The sequence below is a fragment of the Nothobranchius furzeri genome, chromosome 2 (genome assembly GCF_043380555.1).
Source record: "Nothobranchius furzeri strain GRZ-AD chromosome 2, NfurGRZ-RIMD1, whole genome shotgun sequence".
NCBI classification, from domain to species: domain Eukaryota; kingdom Metazoa; phylum Chordata; class Actinopteri; order Cyprinodontiformes; family Nothobranchiidae; genus Nothobranchius; species Nothobranchius furzeri.
Window position 1 is genome coordinate 91828109 of NC_091742.1, and position 25052 is coordinate 91853160.

The following is a 25052-nucleotide window of genomic DNA, read 5'->3' on the forward strand; positions in this document are numbered from 1 at the left end:
CACACACACACACACACACACACACACACACACACACACACACACACACACACACACACACACACACACACACACACACACACACACACACACACGCTTTGCATCAACTGGGTCTTTATTTAAAATATTAAAAATATTAACACGATTACAAAAACAGAATTCATTGTTCTCAAAATGCATCAATCGAAACCTTTCATTTCTGTTTAAAACACATTAAGCAAAAAATACCTCAAAACATCTGGAACAAATGATAAAAATGTTAGCGAAATAAAAATTCCTTGTTATCATTTTAATTTTGAGTTTTAAAGTAACTCTGATTAGCTATTTTTTATTTTATTAGTGTAAGCTCAATGTAAGTGCTAGCTTTAGTAGGCTGCAGCAGGGTTGTTTATAATTCCACTTTCAACCAGTAGGGTGAACGGGCAGAAAACTGCTTTCTGTTACTTTAATATATTTTGGATAATTACACAAACTGCCTTTCAAGTTATTGTTTAAAAGAAAACCAGGGAGTTCACAGTTGTAAAACATGTCTTTTAGGCTGTTCCCTTACTTTGTCAGTGCTCATCCCAAAACGTTCGTTTCAGTGTCAAACTAGGCTAGTGTACTCTTAAAGAAACAATAGCAAAACAAGCTAGCTTTAATCTTTTTTTTTCAAGCATTGTAACAATGTTCTAACATATTATAACTACAAATATTTTGTTAATATTAACTCATTCACTGCCACTGATGACCAAAGTCGTCATTTTAAATCCAACCGTTCACTGCCAATGACGGCTAATGTCGTCATTTGCATTTTTTTTTTACTGTGTGGGCATCGGAACGAGCCCCCGCACTGTGAGAACAAACATCTCAGCTCTAAAGCCGATCTTCATCCACACACATCACACGTCACGTGACCAGGAAGCAGAAAATCCATGTGTTAGGGGATCACTTTGGGCCGCTGCTGTAAAAAGTGAGGCGCGAACCGGAAAAGCTTCTGCCAATCACAATTCAAAGACGAATTATGAAAGAACGGATAAAGCTCGAAATATGCAGACTTTTCCTGATGTAAGAGGTGAGTCTCTGCTTTGTTTTGGCGTCGACATCATCCTAGCGCGCAACGTTCTGTGACTCTTAAAAAAACAGTAACAACGGTGAGAAACGCTGGCAGCAAAGGGCTTTACCAATCAGGAAACGGCTGGCAGTGAATGAGTTAAGAAGAAAATGAAAAAAAAAATTTTATGTGGTTCTCTCACATCTTTCTAAAAACCTCAGCCAATAACACGGCTTGGTCTGAAACCAACGTTTAGACCATCTGGTTTTCTGTCTCAATGGACCACCACATTTACCTGTGTCCTCCACTCATTATGCACTTGCACATTTTGCAACAGGTCACAAAAGTTCTCCACTCAAACTCTTAAGAGTCCGAAATAGAAAAACAAAACAAAAGATGTTTGAACTTAAGATTAAGCAACCAGGGTTTAGCATTCTATTGTTTACCGTGGCAATGCCTGTTCTGGTATCAGACGGATGTAGCCTAGGAATGACAGGAGACACGAGGGGTGAGAGTTCTGCTTTAAGGCATCAAGGATGAAAATTTTTCAAAATCTAAATTCTTAACTTCTAAATAGATATCAAGTGTGAATTTTCACATGAGTAGTTAAAAACTGTTTGGTTGAATCTCGCTCTAAAGATCAAACATGGAAAAGACTTCTCACCTGTGCTGAGTTTTCATGTGTTTAGTCAAGCTACCACTTCGAGCAAAATATTTACCACAAACTTTACATGCATGCGGTTTTTCACCCGTGTGAGTTCTCATGTGGCTAGTCAAGTTACTATTGTCAGTAAAACACTTACCACAAGACTCACATGTAAATGGTTTTTCACCTGTGTGACGCCTTATATGTTTAGTCAAATCATTAGTCTGAGAGAAACATTTCCCACAAGTTTTACATGCAAATGGTTTCTCACCTGTGTGAGTTCTCATGTGACTAGTCACGTTACTGCTGTTAGTGAAACATTTACCACAATACTCGCATGTAAAGGGTTTCTCACCTGTGTGCGTTCTCATGTGACTAGTCAAGTTACTATTGTCTGTAAAGCATTTACCACAAGACTCGCATGTAAATGGTTTCTCACCCGTGTGAGTTCTTATATGTTTAGTCAAATCACTAGTCTGAGAGAAACACTTACCACAGGTTTTACATGCATGTGGTTTCTCACCTGTGTGAGTTCTCATGTGACTAGTCAAGTTACTACTGTTGGTGAAACATTTACCACAACACTCACATGAAAATGGCTTCTCACCTGTGTGAGTTCTTACATGCTTAGTCAAATCACTAATCTGTGAGAAACATTTACCACAAGTTTTACATGCATATGGTTTCGCACCTGTGTGAGTTTTCATGTGACTCATCAAGTTACTACTTTTGGTAAAACATTTACCACAACACTCGCATGTATATGGTTTCCCACCTGTGTGAGTTATCATGTGACTAGTCAAGTTGGCATCGTCAGTAAAACATTTACCGCAAGACTTGCATGCAAATGGATTCTCACCTGTGTGAGTTCTTGTATGTTTAGTCAAAGCACTAGTCTGAGATATGCATTTACCACATGTTTTACATGGAAACAGCTTCTCATCTCTGTGAGTTCTCATGTGAACAGTTATAAAAGACTTGTCACTGAAAGAATTTCCACAGAGTTTATATGAAAATTGCCTCTCATCTCTATAAGCCCTCTTGTGCCTTTTTATTTTCTGACTGTCTACACTGTCTCTGTGATCTTTCGTTTGTCGATGTCTTTTATTTTGTGTCAGTTCTTCATTGGTGTTTGGTTCTGATGTTTCGTTCCTGCATCCATCCTGACCTTGGTTCTCAGCTCCAGTAGAATTCTGGCAAAAGGGTTGGTTCCTCTTTGGTTCTGGTTTAAAGCTGTCTGTTCCTTCAGAAGGAGAATTCACGGTGACGGTAACATTTTCCTGCTTTAGAATGAACTGCCCTTCATGCTGACAGATGCAGAGTTCCTGCTGTTCTTCTTTAATCAGTGTAGGTTCCGGTTCCTTCTGATCCAAAGTGGTGGTTTTCTCCTGGTTCAAATGCTGCTGGTCAGTCAGAACCTCCTCTTTTTCCCAGACATGATGCTGTGGAAGTTCTGGACAAGATAAAAGACAAAAGAAAACATTGATTAATGTAACAATTACAGCCATCAACTGACACAACCTTTTTTTTATAAGTTATCAATCACACGAGTTTCATAGGTAACTCACAATTAACAACACAATTGTTATAAATTGTAAATGTATTGTAACAAGATATTTTTACCTGTAGTGGAAATCCACATTTTATATTCTCAGATTAACTTTCGTTGGATTCACACAAAGAAGAACATAACTATTTTCACAAAGTTTTGTTTCCTCTCACACTTAGCAGGAAAAAAGGGAAACTTGAAAATGGCCTGCTGCTTCAGCATTCTGGTTAACTTCTACAATTCTCTCCCAGGGTTGTAAATTGCACCAATTTGACTGGTCTCCCTTCTGCGCCAATCGGAGGCGCAGGACTGATATCAGAAACTGGCCTGTTTTACGTCAACTCCAAGACTGACCCTTTTCTCAAGATGGGGGAAGTCATAGAATTTCTCTTAGGTCCTCCTGGGAGCTTCAAGACTCGAGTCTTTATAAACCTTGTATTCCTGTTTATCTACAATCAAAGAAGGTGTTTAGGTTGTTTACCCTTAAAATTAAATTTGAGGTGTTCAAAGTAAATGGTTAATTCTTATCAGTTACAAACCTAAATGCTTGTTTGTGCTCTTCTTTCATGTTAAACATCTGCCATTTTTGTTTTTCCAGTTAAAATTCATGCTAATGGTAAAACTGTCCAGTTTTAAGACCTGAAGTTAGTTCTCCTGTTTAAAGTAATACTTTTGATGCCTCAGCTGGAATAAGTTTGGTAAATTGTGAACAGTGCCATCCAGTGGTTAATGAGTGAAATACAGGTGGGTGTGACCAAGTAAGGTTATAAGAGGCCAGAGTTCATTCTCGTGGCAGCAGAACAAAGAAAAAAGATGCCTTAAGCGTACCTCTGTTGTGGCTTTCCATCTTGGCCTAGCAGAACCTGGCACTCTACAGTTGTCAAGTAATTAGCTGTCAAGAGTTTCAGTAAAACTCAGAGGCAACTCCATTTGTTTTGTTTTGACTTTCTACGTGAAACCAGATGTTGGCGTGGTCCTGTCGAGTTCTCGCATTAAGAGTTAAAACCAATTTTGAACAGTTTTTCTGATTCGACTTCGGTTTGGATAATTCGAACCCGCGATCTGAATTCCACATTTGGTGCAGCTGGAGGAACCGAAAGTCAAGCCACGATCAAGGAATACCACATCCTCCCTCCCACGACCGACGCTGACCGACCCGGGAGCCAGCACCAATTAGTCCAAAAAGCCTCGGCACGAGCCAGGACCCCAGGCTGTTTCAGCCACTGGCAACCCTTCCGGCGATGGAAAGCAGGTCTGTGAAGCATTTTCATCTGGCTGACCTTTTCTGCTATAAGCCGATTCGTGAATTCAGATTATTCTATTTCTTTTCTGGCATGTTTTATTTAGATCCAAATTCACGTTTAGCCCTCAAGATTTCCCTTTCTTCTTCTGCCACAATGACTCCTAGTTCGCTTACACACACACACACACACACACACACACACACACACACACACACACACACACACACACACACACACACACACACACACACACACACACACACACACACACACACACACACACACACACACACACACACACACACACACTTCACCACTTCCCACAAACTCACATGAAAGTTCACGTGTTTCCCCTGTAGAAATTACTCCCCAATTTACTATATTCTTGTGTTTCACAAAGTTTCCACCTTTATTACAGGTCAGTTATTTCATATCTCTGCCATAAAGCTTTGGGTTAACAATTGTCTTAATTCCATGCATGAAACGATAAGTTGCGTTTGGTCCTTTTTGTCAATGTCTCAACTGATGTTTGTAATAAATTCACAAAATGTAAATCATGCCTGATCATTTTCTAGCGATCTCGAGAATAGTCGGCGCATTCTGACAAGAACTCAGCTTCGAGTGTCCCCAGTTCACACTAACAAAGACAGGGTGGTTCCCTGATTAATTAATATAAAATTATAAACAACGAAAACAAGCTAAGTCTACACATTTGATAAATACAGCTATAAATATATATTTATCGCTACATACCATACCATATCAGTTTATTTGTATAGCACCTTTACACACGGCATGAGAGCTAACCAAAGTGCTTCCTATAAAATACATTGCAACACAATAAAGTAAAAGCTGATAAAACAAACAATAAGACCAACAAATACAAATAATCACAGACATGGTCATAAAATCACAGGCCAACGAATAAATCACAAAAATGCGTTTTTGAACGAGATTTAAAAGAGGCAAGAGATGGAGCCTGTCTAATCAACAGCAGAAGTGATTTCCAAAGAGTAGGGGCAGCACACAAATGCCTGCTCCCCCTGTGCTTTGTATCTCATCCAGGACGTGGAGGGCAATGAGACCTGCAGTCCTCAGGGCTCGACCAGGGACATAAGGAGCAAGCAGCTAGATAGAGTAGTGCCAGGCTGTTAAGGGCTTTGAACGTGAAAATCAAAACCTTAAAACAAACTCTAGAAGAAAAGGGACGCCAGTGAAGCTGTGCAAGGACAGGAGTAATACGACTACGGCGGCTGATGCTTGTCAGAAACCTGACAGCAGCATTTTGAACAACCTGAACGCGATTCAGAGCTGAGACAGGGGTGCCGATTAGGAGAGCATTGACAAAGTCAAGGTGGGAGGTTATACAAGCATAAATCACTGATTCTAATGCCAGCTTCACATAGGAAACATCAGCAGGGCGAAACTGCAGCGGTCCTTTTCACACCGGGAGAGTCTTGGCAGAGGCACGTCTGCCTCACTGGACTCTAGGGCTGCAACTAATGACTATTATAATAGTCGACTAGTCACCGACTATTGAAACGCTGATAATTATTAAATTTTTCTTAAATTTTGCATGAGATTGCTTTAATTATGTGAAAAATGATAATGAACACAAGAAAGATGGGTACTTCAATGGAAAATGCATATTTTATTGAACTTTGCTGCTGATAGGCCAATTCATACTAAAAGTAAATAAAAACGCCCTATCTAACACCAATTAGGCACAGTGCTCAGTCAGTATAGACATAAATGCATAAATAAAATTAAAATACTTTTGTCAGGCACAGTCAGGCATAACATTAAATCTCTCTTTTTTGAAAGCGAAAATATGTTTTAAAAAAAAGTACAATGCACAGCCAAAACAAAAACGTATTGGCTTTTGTGTTATTTAAATCTTACGGAGGTGATTCAGACATTGTTTCATTCAACTGTCTAACATGCTTTCTCTTTAAGTGTTCATGCCTCACCGAGGTGCTGCCGTGATACGCAAGGACTGCTTTGCAAATAAAGCAGGTAATCTTTTTATTCCCCGAATCCAGGCTAGAATGCTCCCAAACTTACGCGTAGCTGATGTGTTGGACGTGGACGCCGCCATTTCTTTTGGTTGGCGCTCAGCAGAGAAGCTATTGCGCATGTGCGACTCTCGGCAGAGATTGTAATGAAGTGAGATGCCTCACTCGGGGAAAAAAACACATCTGGCGACAACGTCGACAATGAAATTCACTGTTTGTTTATGCAATCTACCATTAAACCAAAAAGAAGGAAATCAACTTTTATAATTGCTGTTTGATGTCATATATGACGTTCCAATCCACCGCCAGGGCAAAAGCCATGAAAAGACACCGCTGCACTTCTGAAACAATGCTGTGCGTAAATAAGTTGTTAGGTCATACGTAAGCTTCGTATGAAATTGCATTGTTGCAGTACTTTTATTTTGAAAATTCCTGGGGATTTTACACTGAAACAGTGTATGATTTCCTGTCTAGCCCTATGTTAACTGCGGAAATTGACGTGTCCTAGAAGCGGCTTGTGGCAAAAATAGAACCCGATCCTATCTTTAGTGGCGTGGTGTGTCGCTCCAGAGACATGCTTGGAAATTGCCGCATCGCTGCTGGTTTGAAACAGTTAATAGCCTATAATAGATTTTATTTGAAGCAGTGACATACTGCTGCCGTTCCGCACCACTGATACTTTCATTGTGAAACTGGGGTGAGTGCCCCTTCTTCAGTATTGGTTTCAGATGTGGTTTCAAACGCTTTTAAGCTACAGGAACAGACAATTATACCTCTTTCATGCAAATGTAGAACCCTGTTGTGATGATTTGGATCAAAGATGTAAGAGAAAACTATGCCATAAAACAATGCATTATTTAATTGGTTATTTGTGTTTTGTCAACACTTTCTCTCTCCCTACTCATAAACGGACACTTGATCAGACTCCGGCTGTATCACATACCAACCTCGTCGGATTCCACTGTCTCATTCAATGTAATACAGCTCCCAAATAGTTTGTTTGACGACATGAAATCCTGGAGTAGGAACTTGTTATGCATTTTGAAACAGCAAATAAAATGTTCAACAATGTTTTTACAGATTATGTATTTGTTCATTTTTAATATTTTCTTCACTGGACTTATTATTTTTACGCATTTTTCCTGCCTCTCTAAATAAATGCAGTGACTATCAACCGGTTTTGATAACCACGCATTTTCATTTATGTTTAAAGGCCATCTTTCATTTTAAACACGTTGAAGCCCTTATATTACAACAGGTCTAAAATTTATATTTTAAATAAAAGGTGCTACCCAGGACGTTGTGGATCAGTGGGCAGAATACTTCGAAGACCTCCTCAATCCCACCGACACGTCGTCCAGTGAGGAAGCTGAGTCTGGGGACTTTGAGTTGGCCTCTCAAATCTCTGGTGCTGAGGTCACTGAGGTGGTTAAAAAGCTCCTCTGTGGCAAGGCTCCAGGGGTGGATGAGATCCGCCCGGGTTTCCTTAAGGCTCTGGATGTTGTGGGGCTGTGTTGGCTGACACGGCTCTGAAATATCGCGTGGACATCGGGGGCAGTCCCACTGGACTGGCAGACCGGGGTGGTGGTTCCATTCCAGAACTGCGCTACTCTGGGTGGCTGCATGTTGGAATAGCTCTGTTGACTATATGTCAATTTTGCCTTTTCTTGGACATTTTTTCTTCTAGTTTCTCAAGAATTTTTTTTGGACATTTTACTTTTCGGTTTCTGGTGCTGTGAAGCTTGGAGGATTTTTACTGCTATTTTTTCAATTTTTGAGCATTTGTTATGATGCATGACCATGGCAACAAGCTGGTTTACAATTGGGATCAGCTGATTAACATTGGGAAGGCTGAAATAATACCTCAACTGAAGCCACAAATCCCAAATGAGCTAAAATGCAAGAAGCGTGGGTGCAGAGCGGGAGCAAAACGGAGACAGAGAAAGAGGAAATTCAAACCATCTCTAACATCGATCATAATGGGCAATGTGAGATCACTGGCCAACAAGATGGATGAACTCCAAGCCCTTTCAAGGACTCAGCCAGAGTATCGGCAATGTAGTGTTATGTGTTTCACTGAGACGTGGCTGCAGGACCATTCCAGCATCTCTCTGCCAGGATTCCTGACTGTACGAGCAGAAAAAGATCTGAAGAGGAGCGGGAAAAGAAAAGGAGGTGGAGTGGCAGTGCTTGTCAACAACAGATGGTGCCATCCAGGTCATGTTTCAGTGAAATGTCATTTGCAGCCCAGATGTTGAACTCTTGGCAGTAAGTTGTCCTCCATATTTGCCAAGAGAGTTCACCAGTGTTGTCTTGGCAACCATTTATATTCCACCTTCAGCCATTGCTGAAAATGCCATCAGTTCCTTTGTCGCTAAGCTACAAATCCAGCACCCCAATGCATTTGTGGCTATATCTGGTGACTTTACTCTCTGCTACACTTCCAACATTTCAACAGTTTGTCAGCTGCTCCACCAGAGAAAACAACACATTGGATTTGTGTTATGCAAATATAAAGAATGCATACGTGTCCAAAACAAGACCTCCCCTGAGACAATCAGATCACAACCTTGTTTTTCTCTGCTCAGAATACAAACCACTTGTTCAGAGGCAACCTGTGACAAGAAGAACTGTGAGAAAATGGTCACAGGATGCTGAAGAAGTCCTGCAGAGTTGTTTTGAGACCACTGATTGGATGACTCTCTGCCAAGGATATGAAGAGGACATCAATGCCATGACTGGATGTGTCACTGACTATATAAACTTCTGTGTGGACAATATCATACCCACCAGAACAGTGAGATGCTTCGCTAATAACAAACCCTGGATCACCAGTGAACTGAAGAATCTGCTAAATGAGAAAAAAAGAGCCTTCAATGAGGGAGACAGGGAATTACTGAATAGTATACAGAAGCAAATAAAGACCAAGATCAGAGACAGCAAGGAGGCATACAGGAAGAAGCTGGAGAATTAACTACAGAGGAACAATATCAGAGATGTCTGGTCAGGGATGAAGAAGATCACAGGCTTCAAGCAGAGAAAGGATTGCAAAAATGGCAGCCTGGACACAGTCAATGAACTGAACATGTTCTTCAATAGATTCAGTTCAGGAACAAACCCAGCATCCTCCTCGCCTGTCCCCAGCCAATCAGACATCCCATCCTCCAGCTCTTTTGCCCTCTAACGCAGTCATGGAGTCTTCTGGTTCAATAAATCTGTCTTCAACCAAGTCAGGAGATGCTGTTGCCCCATTTACCTCCCCCTCCCACCTATCTGTTTCTAGAAGTCAGGTGAAGAGGCAGCTGGAGAGACTGAACAGGAACAAGGCTGCAGGTCCAGATGGTGTCAGCCCCAGAGTACTGAAGGCCTGTGCAGAGCAGCTCTGTGGGATTCTGCAGCACCTCTTCAACCTCAGCCTGGCCCAGGAGAAGGTTCCAGTCCTGTGGAAGACATCCTGCCTTGTTCCAGTTCCAAAGAAAACTCGCCCATCAGTCAATGACGACTACAGACCGGATGCCCTGACATCCCACATCATGAAGGTCCTGGAGAGACTCCTGTTGGTCCACCTGAATAAGCAAACTAGAACATATCAGGACCCGCTGCAGTTTGCTTATTGCCATGGAGTTGGAGTTGAAGATGCCATCATCCAGCTGCTTCAACCAATCCCCTGTCATCTGGACAAGGCAGGCAGCACTGTCAGGGTCATGTTCTTTGATTTCTCCAGTGCATTTAACACAATCCAGCCTGATGTACTTTGCCAGAAACTCCAGAAGACACAGGTGGGGGCCTCAACTATCGCCTGGATTAAAGACTACCTGACAAACAGACCACAGTTTGTGAGGCTGAAGAACTGCACATTAAACCAGGCGAACAGTAACATTGGAGCACCACAGGGGACTGTACTCTCACCATTTCTGTTCAGCCCGTACACCTCAGACTTCCAGTACAAATCAGAGACCTGTCATCTACAGAAATACTCAAATGACTCTGTGGTCGTTGGGTGTATCAGAGATGGACAGGAAGCTGAGTACAGAGAGCTGATGGAGCGCTTTGTGGCATGGTGAGGAAACAATCATCTGACCTTGAACGTGAACAAAACAAAGGAGATGATTTTAGACTTCAGAAGAAACTGGGTGGAGTCAAACACTGTTTCCATCATGGGAGAAGAAGTGGAGGTGGTTGAAGAATACAAATACCTTGGAGTTCACCTGGACAACAGACTGGACTGGAGAAAGAACAGCCAAGCCATTTACAAGAAGGGGCACAGCAGACTGCACTTCTTGAGGACGCTTAGGTCCTTCAATGTCTGTATTAAGATGCTGCAGATCTTCTACAAGTCTGTTGTTGAGAGTGTAATCTTTTCGGCCATCGTCTGTTGGGGTAGCAGCATCAAAGGCAGGGACCTGAAAAGGCTCAACAGCCTAATAAAAAAGGCTGGTTCTGTTCTGGGGACGACTGTGGAACCACTGGAGGAGATCATGCAAAGAAGGATTATCCAGAGAATCAAGAAAATTATGGACAACCCTGAGCATTCTCTTCACAAGACTGTCCGACAACGGAAGAGTGTCTTCAGTCAGAGGCTTCTTCAGTTTCGCTGCAACACTGACCGCTACTGGAGATCCTTTCTGCCAACAGCCATTGTAATATAAAACAACTCTTTGATTACTTGATTATTTTATTTATTTATTTATTTATTTATTTATTTATTTATTTATTTATTTATTTTTACTGTGTCCTGTCTGGCTGTGAAGCAAGCAGAATTGATGTCTGAATGCTGGTAACAAGCCTTACAGATTTATTCTCAGGTGGAGCATCAAAGCGTCTGCTTTTAATGTCACGCCTGATACTTAAAACTTCATTGTTATTGTTTTTGAATGCTTTGAAATTCCGACCAGACACGGAGACAGAGGTGAAAGAGAAAGGAAAAGACAAAAGGTGGGGAGGGGGGGAGGGGGCTTCCACAAAAATAAACAATAATGAACAAGAGTCTGCTTCTAGACCTGCAGAAAAAGACAAAGAAAGCAAAAGAACACAAAAAAATGGGACACAACAACAATACAACAAGATCAAGCTATCACTGCGTCAACTTGATGAAGAAATATATAATCAACATTGCTTAACTGAAGAATCACACGATAATAAATCACGGTGCATTAAGTGCCAACCACAGCCTTAAGCTATGTGTTGAAAATGCCGAAGTTCATATTTATGAGAGCATCATGTGAGCATCTGTGTGTGTACACGCGCTTTTATATGTAAGGTTTCTCTATACGAGCATCCAATAGAGTGTGAGGAGCCACAGATCAGCCCCCCAAAGATGTGTAGGAGATGGAAGGAGCTCCAAGCCCCAGAGATCCAGGAGCTGCCCCAGAGCACAGGGACCCCAGGGAGACTGCAACCAGAAAAGTCCCTGCCCCTCTTGAGAGGCGCAAAGGATTGCCCCCGGGGGCCACAACCAGCAGCTGGCATAGTCCCGGGAGATATCTGCAACAAGCCCACAGGCCCGCCCGCAGCCTCCCACCACCTAGCCGGCCAAGCACGGAACCCAGCAACCCGGGACCCAGGGGCGACCGGCCCCGACGGCGACCCAGCAGAGCCCAGGGACTCAGACCCCACCAGGCAGCCACCGGGATTAATCAGGCAGACACCAAATATATTAAATCCCCTGACCCGAGAACAGCGAACACTCAGGCAGACTAAGGCGCCACACTCCACACCTAGTGTTGCAGGGGGAGGTTTTAGGTTTTAAGGTTTGGTGATCTTCTCCGTTCCTTGACGTGTCCTCCCCCACTAACTGACCTGCACTTCCAAACACGATTAAATATGGAATGACCAATCATTTCTCACAATACGTTCCAGGTGAGTTCACAATGACAGCTCCGCTCAGAAAGCTGTTGTGAAAAGATATTTTGTGGAAATGTGAGCATGAGCCTGAAGAAGCTGTAAAGAAACTAAAGATGGCGCTCAAGTTCTTTGACCCACTGAAAGCTGTAAGGATGGATTAGAAGGGCACTTCATTTAAGATGGACACTAGGGTTGGATAATGAGCACGGATTATCACTAGGACTAGGTGTCAGTTGTTCCCGGAATCGTTTATTTATTTATTTTTATTTCCATTTGTAGTCTTGATTGCCATGTCCGCTTACCAGAAGAAGAATCCAGTAAAAAAGTTAGCTTTACAGTGAAATTGTGGAAAATAAGCGGACCGCAAGGGCAGTGTGGCTTCAGCTGCCGTTCCAAATCGGACGATCTTCGTGAAAAATATGTGATTTGTGATTCCGGTAACACCTTGCAGAGAGCCAGTGTGCAGCATCGCGTCTACCTCCCCCCCTCCCTCACACTGCAGGTGTGCAGTGGTCGAAATGTAAACAAACATGTCTGTCGAACGTTTACTTCATGAAAGTGATGTAATCGTTGCATCCTGCTATGAAAAATACTGTATGGAGGTGTAACGTACCAAGTGGTCAAATTTTCACCAACAAATTGACCAGAAAGTAACCTTACATTTATAGACACAAACACACCATCTGTCTGGCCTCCAAATCCAGAAAGCTCTGCCCCAGTCCTTGTTACCACACAAAAAGACATAACATCTTTGATCAAGGCCTCATGCAGAAGCAAAACTCCTGCATCCTCACAATGAATAAAGTTCAAACTCCTCAAAGTGCCTACGTGACTTTACATCTCATAAGTTGAAATAATCAAATGTGTTGAATTAATAAGGTGTTTAAATCAAATGTTGAATAATCTGTGCTTTAATCTATCTGTACTCATACACATTATAATAAGATCATTTTTTCCAGCTTCGCCGGCTATCAAAGATGAAGACCATCCTGACTAGAAGTGACCTGCACACAATGATCCATGCATTTGTGATCTCTCGCTTGGATTACATGAATTCCCTTTTTTATGGATCCACATCTTCCTTGGTTGCACGCCTACAGCTGGGGCAGAATGCGGTGGCCCACTTTATGACGAACACCAGAAGGAGGGAGCACATTACTCCTGTTCTGGCCCGGCTGCACCGGCTCCCAGTGCGCTACCGTATCCAGTTAAAAATTTTACTTCTTGTTTTTAAGTCACTCTATCTTTATGCACCTCTGTACTTGACTCAGCTGGTTCAGCCTTCCGTACATGGTTACGTACGCCTGTTACAGGTCCCAAGTGTTCGGGTAAGGACGCGAGGAGAACGAGCATTCTCAATCTGTGCGCCTCGTCTCTGGGACCAACTCCCTCTAGCAGTGACAATGGCCCCCTCTCTCTCTGATTTTAAATCACGCCTGAAGGCTCATTTTTATTCCTTGGCTTTTACTTCAGCCTAGCTGGCATTTTACGATGTTTTTGTTTTATTTTTATTGTTTTTATAGTAGTTACTGTACTACTTTTATTACTTCTTCCCGTATGTTGATTTTTATGCTCTTTTACTGTGCAGCACTTTGGTTGGCCTCGGCCGTGTAAAAATGTGCTTTATAAATAAAATGAAAATGGAAATCATTATTTATGTTTAACATAAACTTCACATAAGTGTTTAAAACATTCTCAGATCCTCCGAGTTAACCTCTCTGAGGATCTGACTGAAGGAGTGACGTTCTGAGGTATTTCGGTAATGCCCTCAGATGCGTCACATTTTGATTAGCCAAATTTGCAAACAATGGGTTTTAATAAAACAGGAATTACTTCCCGATTAATTCAGTTTCCAGCTGACTTCAGTGGAAAAGCATGTTGAAACCATCTTTTCTTTTTATATCAAGTCAAAGCCTCTCTGCATCGCTGAGAGTGATTACAGACACAACGGCTCTTTTAAGAGCCTCTCCTCACCTCAGACAGACATCTATCCTGCAGGCCCTGGTTGCATCTCATGGCCGGTTAAAGCTGAATTCAAGTGGGCTATGACTCTTTGAGTTCTCGTGGTCTCGACGTCCGGTGACTCACCACTCGCGCCGCCCTTCCTCCGGACCGCAGGGAGCAACACATACAAAGGGTATTGTAGGCTCCACACTGGTGTCGGATGGTTTTATAAACAAATCTCTAGTTTACCAAACAAACAGCCACATGGATTTTTACATCCCAGACTCCACAAACTCTCTCAGATACTTAAGAAATGTTTTGCTAAAACATCTAGCTTCCATTTCAGCATTCCACACATTACATTAAATCCTTTCATCCATTACATTACATCATCATCATAACTTGTCTTGTATAATCATTAGTTTAGGGAATTAGAAATAAATTCATTTTTACAAACTATACACTTGACTCTGTCTCAAATAATCTGAAGTGTGTTTATGGTCCCTGAATAAGTAAAAGTAACTAGAATCTTCTGATTAAACATTCACGGATCAATCAGGTTTATATTCCACATTTATATGGACTTATCACATCTTATTGATCATTTGTTACATATGTAGCCACTCCTTAAAGCTTGGTTTATGCTTGACGCATTCACTTTCCACGCGGTGATGCGGCTCGCGGATGGAACGCGCTTCACAACTTGCAGCGTTTATGGTTTGTGCGGCTTGTCTCTGCGGTGAGCCAATATTCTCCCAAACTGTAGGGGGCAGCATGGAGCTCTACGGCATGCATCCAACACTACACCATAGTAGAAGTAGAAATGACTGTTGTTTACAACATGGCATTTCAGCATTTTTAACAGCGTTCTCGTCTTTTCCGACAGTGCGAGCTATTTCTCTCCAAGAATTATTAACAACAAGTTGATCACGGTGATCTCTGAGAGCTGAATCATACAAATGTCTGTATTTACGAACCTCTGCCATACTAGTTCTTGCCGGTCCGCCATGTTTTTCCGCGTCCGTCCGTCCGTCCGCGTGGTTAGGAAATTTCCGAGGTGCGCGTTGTGGAAATTCTGGGCCGTGCAGAGACGCGGTGGAGGGGCGTGGTTGTTAAGATGACGCAAAATGACGCAACTTTTCCGCGCGGAGCCGTGCGGACCTCGCGGACGCGTCAAGCATAAACCAACCTTTACACTACAGAGGAAACTCGTTAAAATGCGTCAACACATCAGTCTTAAGCTCAGGTTATAGCTCATCGTTGTGTAATGATGAGCGACACCTCTCGGTGGACACGGAGGTTAAGTGAAACACACAGCTTGAGGGAAAAATATGTGGCTTTCAAGGCAGGAAGGAGTGGCTCATGGGCCGGATGAAGCCCTGAGAGTAAAGGATCACTGCCAGGGGTCCAGGACTGATATCGAAAATTTGAAAAACTAAAAGGATCATTTTTGTAAACTTGTAGTTGAATGAGTTCCTCCTGTCCTGTGTCGACTCTCATGTCTGTTTAAAGTTGATTTTGTACCAAATATTTTTCCACAGTTGTCACAACTAAATCATTTTGGTTCTGTCTGGACTTCTCTGCATGAGTCTACAAGTTGCTTCACTCTAACACATTCAAGAACTTATAGCTGAATGACCGTTCTCCCTCACGTTTCTGGAGACCACTTGTGGAGAAATTGTTTTACCACACTCAGGACAGCTAGAGAACTTGTTGACAGACTTACCATCTGACTCAGAAGACCTGCTCTCATTCCAGTCACGTTCTTCATCTCCAGTTTCAGACCCAGACTCTGAAAGCTCAGAGTCTAGAGTCACACCATCACCTTCTTCATCATCTCCACTAACTTCAGTCTCTGAAGAATCAGATGTTTGTTCATGAGGGTTCAGATCTGGGGTCCTGCTAGTTCCTGCTCCTCCACCAGTTTCTGCTGCCATCTGGTCAGCTGAGCTGCTGGTTGGAACATCTCTGTCTTCTATTTGCTGCTGATGAAGCTGTGAGACCAGAGGTTTCTCTTCATTATCCTCACTCTTTATAGAAACAGCAGTAACAGGAAACCCGACAGCTTCAGTCTCCTCCTTCAAACAGAGATGCTCTCCCTCCAGACTGGTCCAGAGCTCCTCCTGTTCCTCCTTTATGTGGAGGTGTTCTGGGTCCTGCTGGTCCACACCAGCACTCTGTTCTTCAGGAGCTTCTTCTTTAACCAGCGCCAGCTGTGGAACATCTGTAGGAAACACAGACACATGATGTTACAGACCACCATACCTTTATATTTACATGTGTAACAGTTCTATGTAATTATGATTAGTGATACTGGCTACATGATCTGGGAAAAAGGAACAAGAACATTAACTTAGTTTAGACAAAAATGTGTTTCTATTTGCTTTAAGAGCAAAACTAAAAATGACTTGCATCACAATCCGCATGTTTGTTTCCGACTAGGAATGCACTGAAATGAAATTTCTCAGCCAGAACACCAAAAGAAATTACTATGTATCTGGAGTTGCTACCACTGAGAGGTGCCGAGCAGGGGTGGGCATACTAGTTGCCCCCCATCTTGGTGCCTGTGTGTTGGCAACGACAGTGAGACTTGGAGAGGTGTGGTTGGGAGGATTGGCCCCCCTGATCTGAATTTGAGTGGTGTTTTGTTATTGGACTTCTGTGCTAGTCATGGATTGTCCATAAGGAACACCATATTCAGACATAAAGGTGTCCATACTGTATGTGCTCTTGGCACCAGGATACCTTAGGCTGCAGCTCGATGATCGACTTTATTGTCGTTTCATCTGATTTGCGGCCGCATGTCTTGGACACTCAGGTGATGGGGGAGGATGCCGGCCAGACCTGGCAGGCCGAAACGTATTGTGTGGGTCTTCTGGGAACGTCTGGCAGAGTCTCCTGTCAGAAGGAGCTTCAAGTCCCACATCCAACAGAACTTCCAAAATGTTCTGGGAAGGCGGGGAACATTGAGTCCGAATGGGCAGTTCCATGGCTCCATTGTTGAGGAGGTCGACCGGAGCTGTGGCTGCAAGGTCGTCGATGCCTGTCGTGGCAGCCACCCCCGAACCCACTGGTGGTTAGGGATGCTGTCAAACTGAAGAAAGAGTCCTATCAGGTCTTTTTGGCCTGTGGGACTCCAGAGGCAGCTGATAGGTACCAGTAGTCCAAGCGGAATGCAGCTCGGGTGGTCGCGGAGGCAGAAACCCGGGCGTTGGAGGAGTTTAGTGAGACCACGGAGCAAGACAACAGTACAGCTTCAAGGAGATTCTGGTCCACCAGGAGGGGAAAGCAGTGCTCTACCAACACTATTTATAGTCGGGACGGTGTGCTGCTGGCCTTTACTCGGGACATTGTGGATCGATGGGCAGAATACATAAACTGTTTTTGAAGCAGATTAAGTCTGGAGAGTGTAATCCTCCCTTTAAAGCTGCAGCTTTTGGGTAGGTTTGTTAGGACTGGCTCTTGATTAATTGTAACCTCCTGGAAGCCGCTGGTGTTTTTTGGAATGATGGCAGAATCACAACCTGGCTTCTCAGATGGATTAATGATATTATATTGATCAGAGATATGATTGGAATGTAGAGAATTTGATTTTTCTAGAACATAATTTTTCTGTCAGGATTAGAAGCTTGGCCTCCACGTGAGTTGACCCAAAACCAAGTTCATGCATATTGGAGACGAACCAGATCCACCCCCAATATACCTTGGTAACGACCTGTGAAGAATTTAGTGTATCTGGGCTCCTTAGTGACGGACAACGGAAACCTGAAACTAGCGATCAATCGCAGAAGAGCCCTGGCTGCATCAGCTCTACAGTCGCTCTGGAAACCATTCTGGCAGCACCAAACCATCTCTCGCAAGATGAAGCTCCGTTTTTACAACTCTGCCATAATCTCCATTCTGCTCTATGGCTCGGAGACCTGGCCCTTAAACAAGACTTTGGCTGAAAGAATCGATGGCTTTGATAGTAGGACTTCATGAAACATTGTGAACATCAGGTGGCCCCAGTGGACCTCCAACAGAGTGCTAAGAGAACGCACGCGCCAGCCAAGAGCACCACGCCTGGCAGTGCAAAGCTGCACCCGCTGGCTCGGACATGTTTTTTGTCTTCCCTTTGACCATCCGACCAGAGCCATTCTGCAGTTTGACCCCTGGCTTTCTCGCCACCGTTGTTGACATTCAACAATTTGGAGTTGCTGTGGCGAATGCAGAACAGCTGGCACTAGACCGCCAGCAATGGAGAGCGCGCCGGGTCATCTCTACGTCCCGCACCTCCGTCCCCCGAAGCCCCGGTCCCGCCGGACGTCCACTGCCCAGTCGCTACGACCCCCCCTGTCTAGGGTGGGGGTTGCTATATAGGCGCGGGCAGTTTCGGACCGATGAGGCGCACAGGGCAACAGGGGGCAGAGAGCTACGGGCGCACGGAGTTTGGCCCGGCGCGGAGCACGCCGGGCCTCTCCGCGTCCCACACCTCCCCCTAATGCTCTCACCACCGCCTGTGGGGGGGGGGGGGGGGAGGCCGAGCAGGTCAAGGGCGTATCAGAAGTGAAAACTTTCATGTGTTCGTCAGCCTTTGAATGACTTTCTTGTGCTGCACCCTCTGCGCTGTAGCTGCTCAGCCTTTAACTTTGTCTTATTGTTGATTCTTACATCTGAAATTAGTTGTACAATGTAAGAAAAAGAAGTAGAAAAGGAGCCAGGATGGAGCGTGACTATTCTGGCCCATACACAATCCAGCAACTCTTGGGCAAGACTGCTATGCTGACAACTATGACAGGGAAACACTTGAAAACAAAGCACAGCATCACTCACCTAAAGCCCTACAAAAGAGGCAATGTGGGACACAAGGAAGCTGGGCCAGATGAACCACTAACAAAAATTCAAAAACTTGAATCAAGTGAGAAGCAAGAGAGGGAGTCAGTTATTAAGTATGTGGGCAAAACACATCTGGTGGGGAAAACTCAAAATCAGGACTCCGACAAGGTGATCCCTCCCTTTTCCAAGTTGTCTCCCTTGCCCCCTCCCAGGATGTCTCCCTCACACCCTCACATAATGTCTCCCTCGCCCCCTCCTGAGACATCACCCTCACCCCCTTCAAACATGTCTCCCTCGCTCTCTCCCTGGAGGTTTCCTTCACCCCCTCCCAAGACATCTCCCTCACCCCCTCTGAGCATGTCTCCCTCGCCCCCTCACATGATGTCTCCCTCACCCCCTCCCAAGACATCTCCCTCACCCTCTCTGAGCATGTCTCCCTCACACCCTCACATAATGTCTCCCTCGCCCCCTCCTGAGACATCACCCTCACCCCCTTCAAACATGTCTCCCTCGCTCTCTCCCTGGAGGTTTCCTTCACCCCCTCCCAAGACATCTCCCTCACCCCCTTCAAACATGTCTCCCTCGCTCTCTCCCTGGAGGTTTCCTTCACCCCCTCCCAAGACACCTCCCTCGCCCCCTCCCAAGACATCTCCCTCACCCCCTCTGAGCATGTCTCCCTCACACCCTCACATAATGTCTCCCTCGCCCCCTCCTGAGACATCACCCTCACCCCCTTCAAACATGTCTCCCTCGCTCTCTCCCTGGAGGTTTCCTTCACCCCCTCCCAAGACATCTCCCTCACCCCCTCTGAGCATGTCTCCCTCGCCCCCTCACATGATGTCTCCCTCACCCCCTCCCAAGACATCTCCCTCACCCTCTCTGAGCATGTCTCCCTCACACCCTCACATAATGTCTCCCTCGCCCCCTCCTGAGACATCACCCTCACCCCCTTCAAACATGTCTCCCTCGCTCTCTCCCTGGAGGTTTCCTTCACCCCCTCCCAAGACATCTCCCTCACCCCCTCTGAGCATGTCTCCCTCGCCCCCTCCCAGGATGTCTCCCTCACACCCTCACATGATGTCTCCCTCGCCCCCTCCTGAGACATCACCCTCACCCCCTTCAAACATGTCTCCCTCGCTCTCTCCCTGGAGGTTTCCTTCACCCCCTCCCAAGACACCTCCCTCGCCCCCTCCCAAGACATCTCCCTCACCCCCTCTGAGCATGTCTCCCTCACACCCTCACATAATGTCTCCCTCGCCCCCTCCTGAGACATCACCCTCACCCCCTTCAAACATGTCTCCCTCGCTCTCTCCCTGGAGGTTTCCTTCACCCCCTCCCAAGACATCTCCCTCACCCCTTCTGAGCATGTCTCCCTCGCCCCCTCACATGATGTCTCCCTCACCCCCTCCCAAGACATCTCCCTCACCCTCTCTGAGCATGTCTCCCTCACACCCTCACATAATGTCTCCCTCGCCCCCTCCTGAGACATCACCCTCACCCCCTTCAAACATGTCTCCCTCGCTCTCTCCCTGGAGGTTCCCTTCACCCCCTCTTTGCACGTCTCCCTCACCCCGTCCCAAGACTTCTCCCTCACTCCCTTTCAAGACATCTCCTTTGCCCCCTCCCATGATGTCCCAGAAAACATTGCAGCGGCAAGGCGCAGTAGTACCGCAAACCAAAAAAAGTTTTTGGCCCTGTTGGCCATTGGTTCAGACCGGTTGGTCAGTTATTTGCATGTTAGTTCACTGCATGTTTGTTTACTGCCTGCTACTGCTGATGTATGCACAAATTCCCATTGTTCCTAAAAATGTCGGTTGTACTTTACTTAGCTTTAAAATATTAATTTATTTATATATTTACCTTTTTTTGCAGTACTTAAACTTTGGTCTTTGAAAAGACTCTGGCCAAATAGAAGCCCTGGTTGGTCCATACAAACTGTATGATACATCTTTTCGTACACTATGTGGACATGGGTGGCTGTCAGATGAAGTAAGACTACTTTCTCTTGGAAATACACATTTTTCCAATGCTGTGGATCTAGAAAATAACTCAAAGCTGCTATTTTTTTGAACGGTCCTAGATGCTTATCTCCATCTCATTGTGGTAAAAGGCAAGGTATAGATATTTTGTTCATAAAATATATATCCATTATTTGCATTTTGTAATGATTAAATCATCCACAATTATGTTTTATTTCAGATACCAATATACCGCATGGATGCTGTAATTGGATCATCTGTATTTCATCTAGGGCAGCACAGGGCTTTTCGAAAAGTAAGTATTTGCTATGCTATACTCCCGTCTAAGTAAAAATGAATCAAAACTAACAATGTTTTTTGTCATTTATAAAGATGGCGTTCCCAGAAGCCTCGATATGGTTGTGCCCTGTAGATGTCGGTGGTCATTGGATTTTAGTGGTATGTTATCTTTGTTCCCAGAACTACATCAATCAATCTTCATGTGGATACTTTTAAAAAGTAACAGATGTCATACTTAATGAACAGCTTGTCAGGATGGATCACAAGGAGGTTACTGTGATTGACCCCCTTGGCCATGAGAGGACTTACCAAAGAAAAATTCTCCGTAATTGGAGGTAGTGTGAATCATCATAAGTCGGTTCCTAAGTTGTTTTTATTGTGCTAACAATGACACTAATTTAAGTATTTACGCTACTACATAGGAATTTCTTGAGAGCCAAAGATGCCAGACAGGGCGACTGGAAGGTCAAAACTCTGCCGCATGGCCTGCAGCCCGATGCCAGCAGTTGCGGGGTCTTGATTTTGAGGGTACCAAGAATACAAATGCAATCATTTTTGTAAATAAGATTTGAAATTTAAGATAAAATTTTTGTGTAGTTTGCAGAAAGCTTCATGCAGGTGGGAGCTCTGCAGTCTGTTAGCACTGCACCTGCTCAAATGTTCCAGGACAGGATGGACATTGTGACAAAACTGCTGCAATGCAAAGGTGAAAAATACATATAGCATACACTTTCAGTCATTTACACATTCTTTTTTTTTTAAATATTGTCTCTTTTACTCTCTGGGATTAAGCTAAGATGTTTGGAGATGGTGTATGGCAGACAAGACGTAGTTTGTGCATGCACAAAGGATAAATATAGAGATGTAGTAGAATAATGGATTACAGGTATGGTATATGGACGTGTTAAATGAGGACATGGTAAGTGTCACAAATCGATTATAACACATTCTTCAAAACAAGGAGCTATTATTTTAGTTAAAATTCAAGCTAGACAGTTGGGTTGAAGCAGAACAGTTTGGCACTTTTAAATCATGAAGCCCTGGTAATGGGGGGGGGGGGGGGGGGGGGACCCCAGCCTACCAGAGGCATGAACAACTTGCCCTTCATGTAGTCAGTGAAAACAGACATGAAGACTCAGCACAGTCATGGGTGACCTGGAATCAGTGGCAGCAAGAGGGAGCATGTGCCAAGGGGCAAACACAATACCCTTTGCTGATAATTAAGACAGTTCATTGAAATCAGGTGTGGGTGAGACCATCCTGCTACATTTACCTTGCTATATTTAGTCTGATTGTGTTAAAAGAAATTCTCATTTGTCTATCTTTATATTACAGATAAGGTGGAAGACTACTGTGTTTCATACATGTTGCACTATGGCGCATGCAAGGACGTCATTGAAATGGTAAAAACACAGCCATAGAATTTTATACTTCCATTGCTTTAAACATGAACTTATAACCAATTTTCTTCCATTCTGCCTCATAGATACAGTGCGACTTCTGTCCAAGAAGGACTCACAAAGAGTGTGCCACCCATTTTGTTGACCTTTTCAAATGTAAAAAGTGTGAATTGCAATAAGTGTGTGTGTGTGTGTGTGTGTTTTACTTGGAAATAAAGTTTGTATTACCTTTCTTATAACTTTTAAGTTCTTCATGTTCAGTTTTTCATTCAAATGGAGACTGATCTTTATAACAGGAATCAGTGAATAAACTATTCTGCTTTCTTTTGCCATTGCACCAACTTGATGAGCTTCACTGGAAAAACAAATGTACTGATGAATGTGTATCACAAATTTATTTTTACCACCTTATTCTAAAAAAAATTGCATTGAGCATTAAGGATGTCATACTGTTGTCAAAAACAGAAGGTATGACGATCCGACTGGTAAAATCACCCATCAGGGTGTCATACTTTTGTTTTTTAAAAAAGTATGATGATCTGACAGTGTATGCCAGACAGGCATACTGTGTACGGGTATGACAGTCTGACAAGGTATGACGACTGAACAGAATAATTCATCTATCAGTACCTGTGTCCATGCTGTCCAGGTCCAGGTGGTGAAGAACACACGATGAATCAGTCCCAGCTGATGGTTGATCCTGAAGTGGTAGCAGGTTTTCTTTAGCCGTGTTTAGCTAACAGCTGCAATAGAAACAAAGCAGGAGAGCTGATTAAGATGCTGCTTCAGAACAACGCAGGAGATTAAAGATCCAACGCTTTGGTTCTGATCAGCTGAGGACAGATCCAGTCTGGAAAAGAGGACCTTTGGTCAACTGAGTTCACGGAGTAGAGCTAACCGCCTCAAAAATTCTCCTCACACACCAGAACAACAAGCTAGCTCTGCTAGCAACTTTCGGTTTCTGCTTTTTCCGGTGGTCGGTGACCAGCGTAAAGGTGCACTACCGCCACCTGCTGGACTCTCTGAGCTCTGATAAGCTAAAGAATAAACGAATGTTGCATTTTCTACATGTAATTAATTGAATATAATACTATAATTATTATATAGCTATGCTAAAAATATTCTACATACATAAGTAATACACTATTCTAACACAACAGTTGACCTTATTTTATTTAATCTTTATTAAACCAGACGAGTCGACTGAGACTCATTCTCATTTGTTACGCTCTGGCCAAGAGGCAGCAGCAGCAGACTCATAGTTAGCTTTACACCAAAGACGTTTGTATTTTGGACAGAGAACACAAGTGGTCTGAGAGAAGCTTCTGGAAGCTTTAGAATAGAATAGACATCGTTGATCACACATAGGCAGTAGTCTAGAATTGTGACCTTCGACCACTAAAAACCACAAATAAAAAAGGAAAAATCTTTGGTTCCAACACTGCAGCATAGTGCAAGAGACACGTACATACAATGTAAATCTGGTATTGAATGAGTATTGAACACATACTGAATATTGCATTGGTGGTATTGTGTACCAGGATAATGTCAGTACCAGTTAAACTGAGGAGTTATACACTCTTACTGGAGAGGGGATGAATGAGCTACGGTAGTGTTGTTTTACATCTGGGATGTCTCAGTCTGCCTCTGAAGGAGCTGTCCATGGTCTCCACAGTGGAATGCAGTGGGTGGGAGGATTTTTTTTAAGATGGTGGTCATCTACCCCAGCATCCTCCTTTCACACGTCTCCTTAACTGAATCCAGTGGGCAGCTCAGAACCGAGCTAGCCTTGTTATCCAACGTGTTCAGTCTCTTCCTGTCTTGATCAGAGCTGCCTGCACCCCAACAGACCACAGCAGAGTGGACAACAGAGCCAACCACAGAGTGATAAAAGGATTTTAGCAGCTGGGAATTAACTCCTAAGGACCTCAGCCTCCTCAGGAGGTAAAGGTGGCTTTGGCCCTTCTTATACAGAGCATCTGTGTTGTTGGACCAGTTCAGTTTGCTGTTGAGGTGAATAAGCAGGTACTTAAAGGTATCCACCTTCTCAATGTCTGCTCCCTGGATGTCTACCGGTGAGTGAGGAGGAGTGTTTCTCACATAAAAGCTCTTAATAACCAAGCTCCATCATACATCAGTGATCTGATTTTTCCATATGTTCCTAACAGAGCACTTCGCTCTCAGACTGCAGGTTTACTGGTGGTTCCCAGAATATCTGAAAATAGGAATTTGATAGTTAAAACTGCTTTAATCTTTGATTTTGTCTGGTTTCCTTCTCATCTAACAAGTTTGGCAGACTCAAGA

The 25052-nt window shown here is 43.9% G+C and overlaps 1 protein-coding gene across 1 annotated transcript; it reads right to left on the minus strand.

Annotated features, from left to right (window-relative positions):
• Positions 1-103: 103 nt before the first annotated feature.
• On the minus strand, positions 104-23856 carry LOC139066152 (zinc finger protein ZFP2-like). Its single transcript, XM_070548218.1, has 3 exons — positions 23379-23856; positions 16002-16499; positions 104-3132 (listed from the first exon to the last, which is right to left on the minus strand). The coding sequence occupies exons 1-3, from the start codon at positions 23386-23388 to the stop codon at positions 1694-1696; spliced, it is 1947 nt and encodes a 648-aa protein (XP_070404319.1). The 5' UTR covers positions 23389-23856; the 3' UTR covers positions 104-1693.
• Between the last annotated feature and the right edge of the window lie 1196 nt (positions 23857-25052).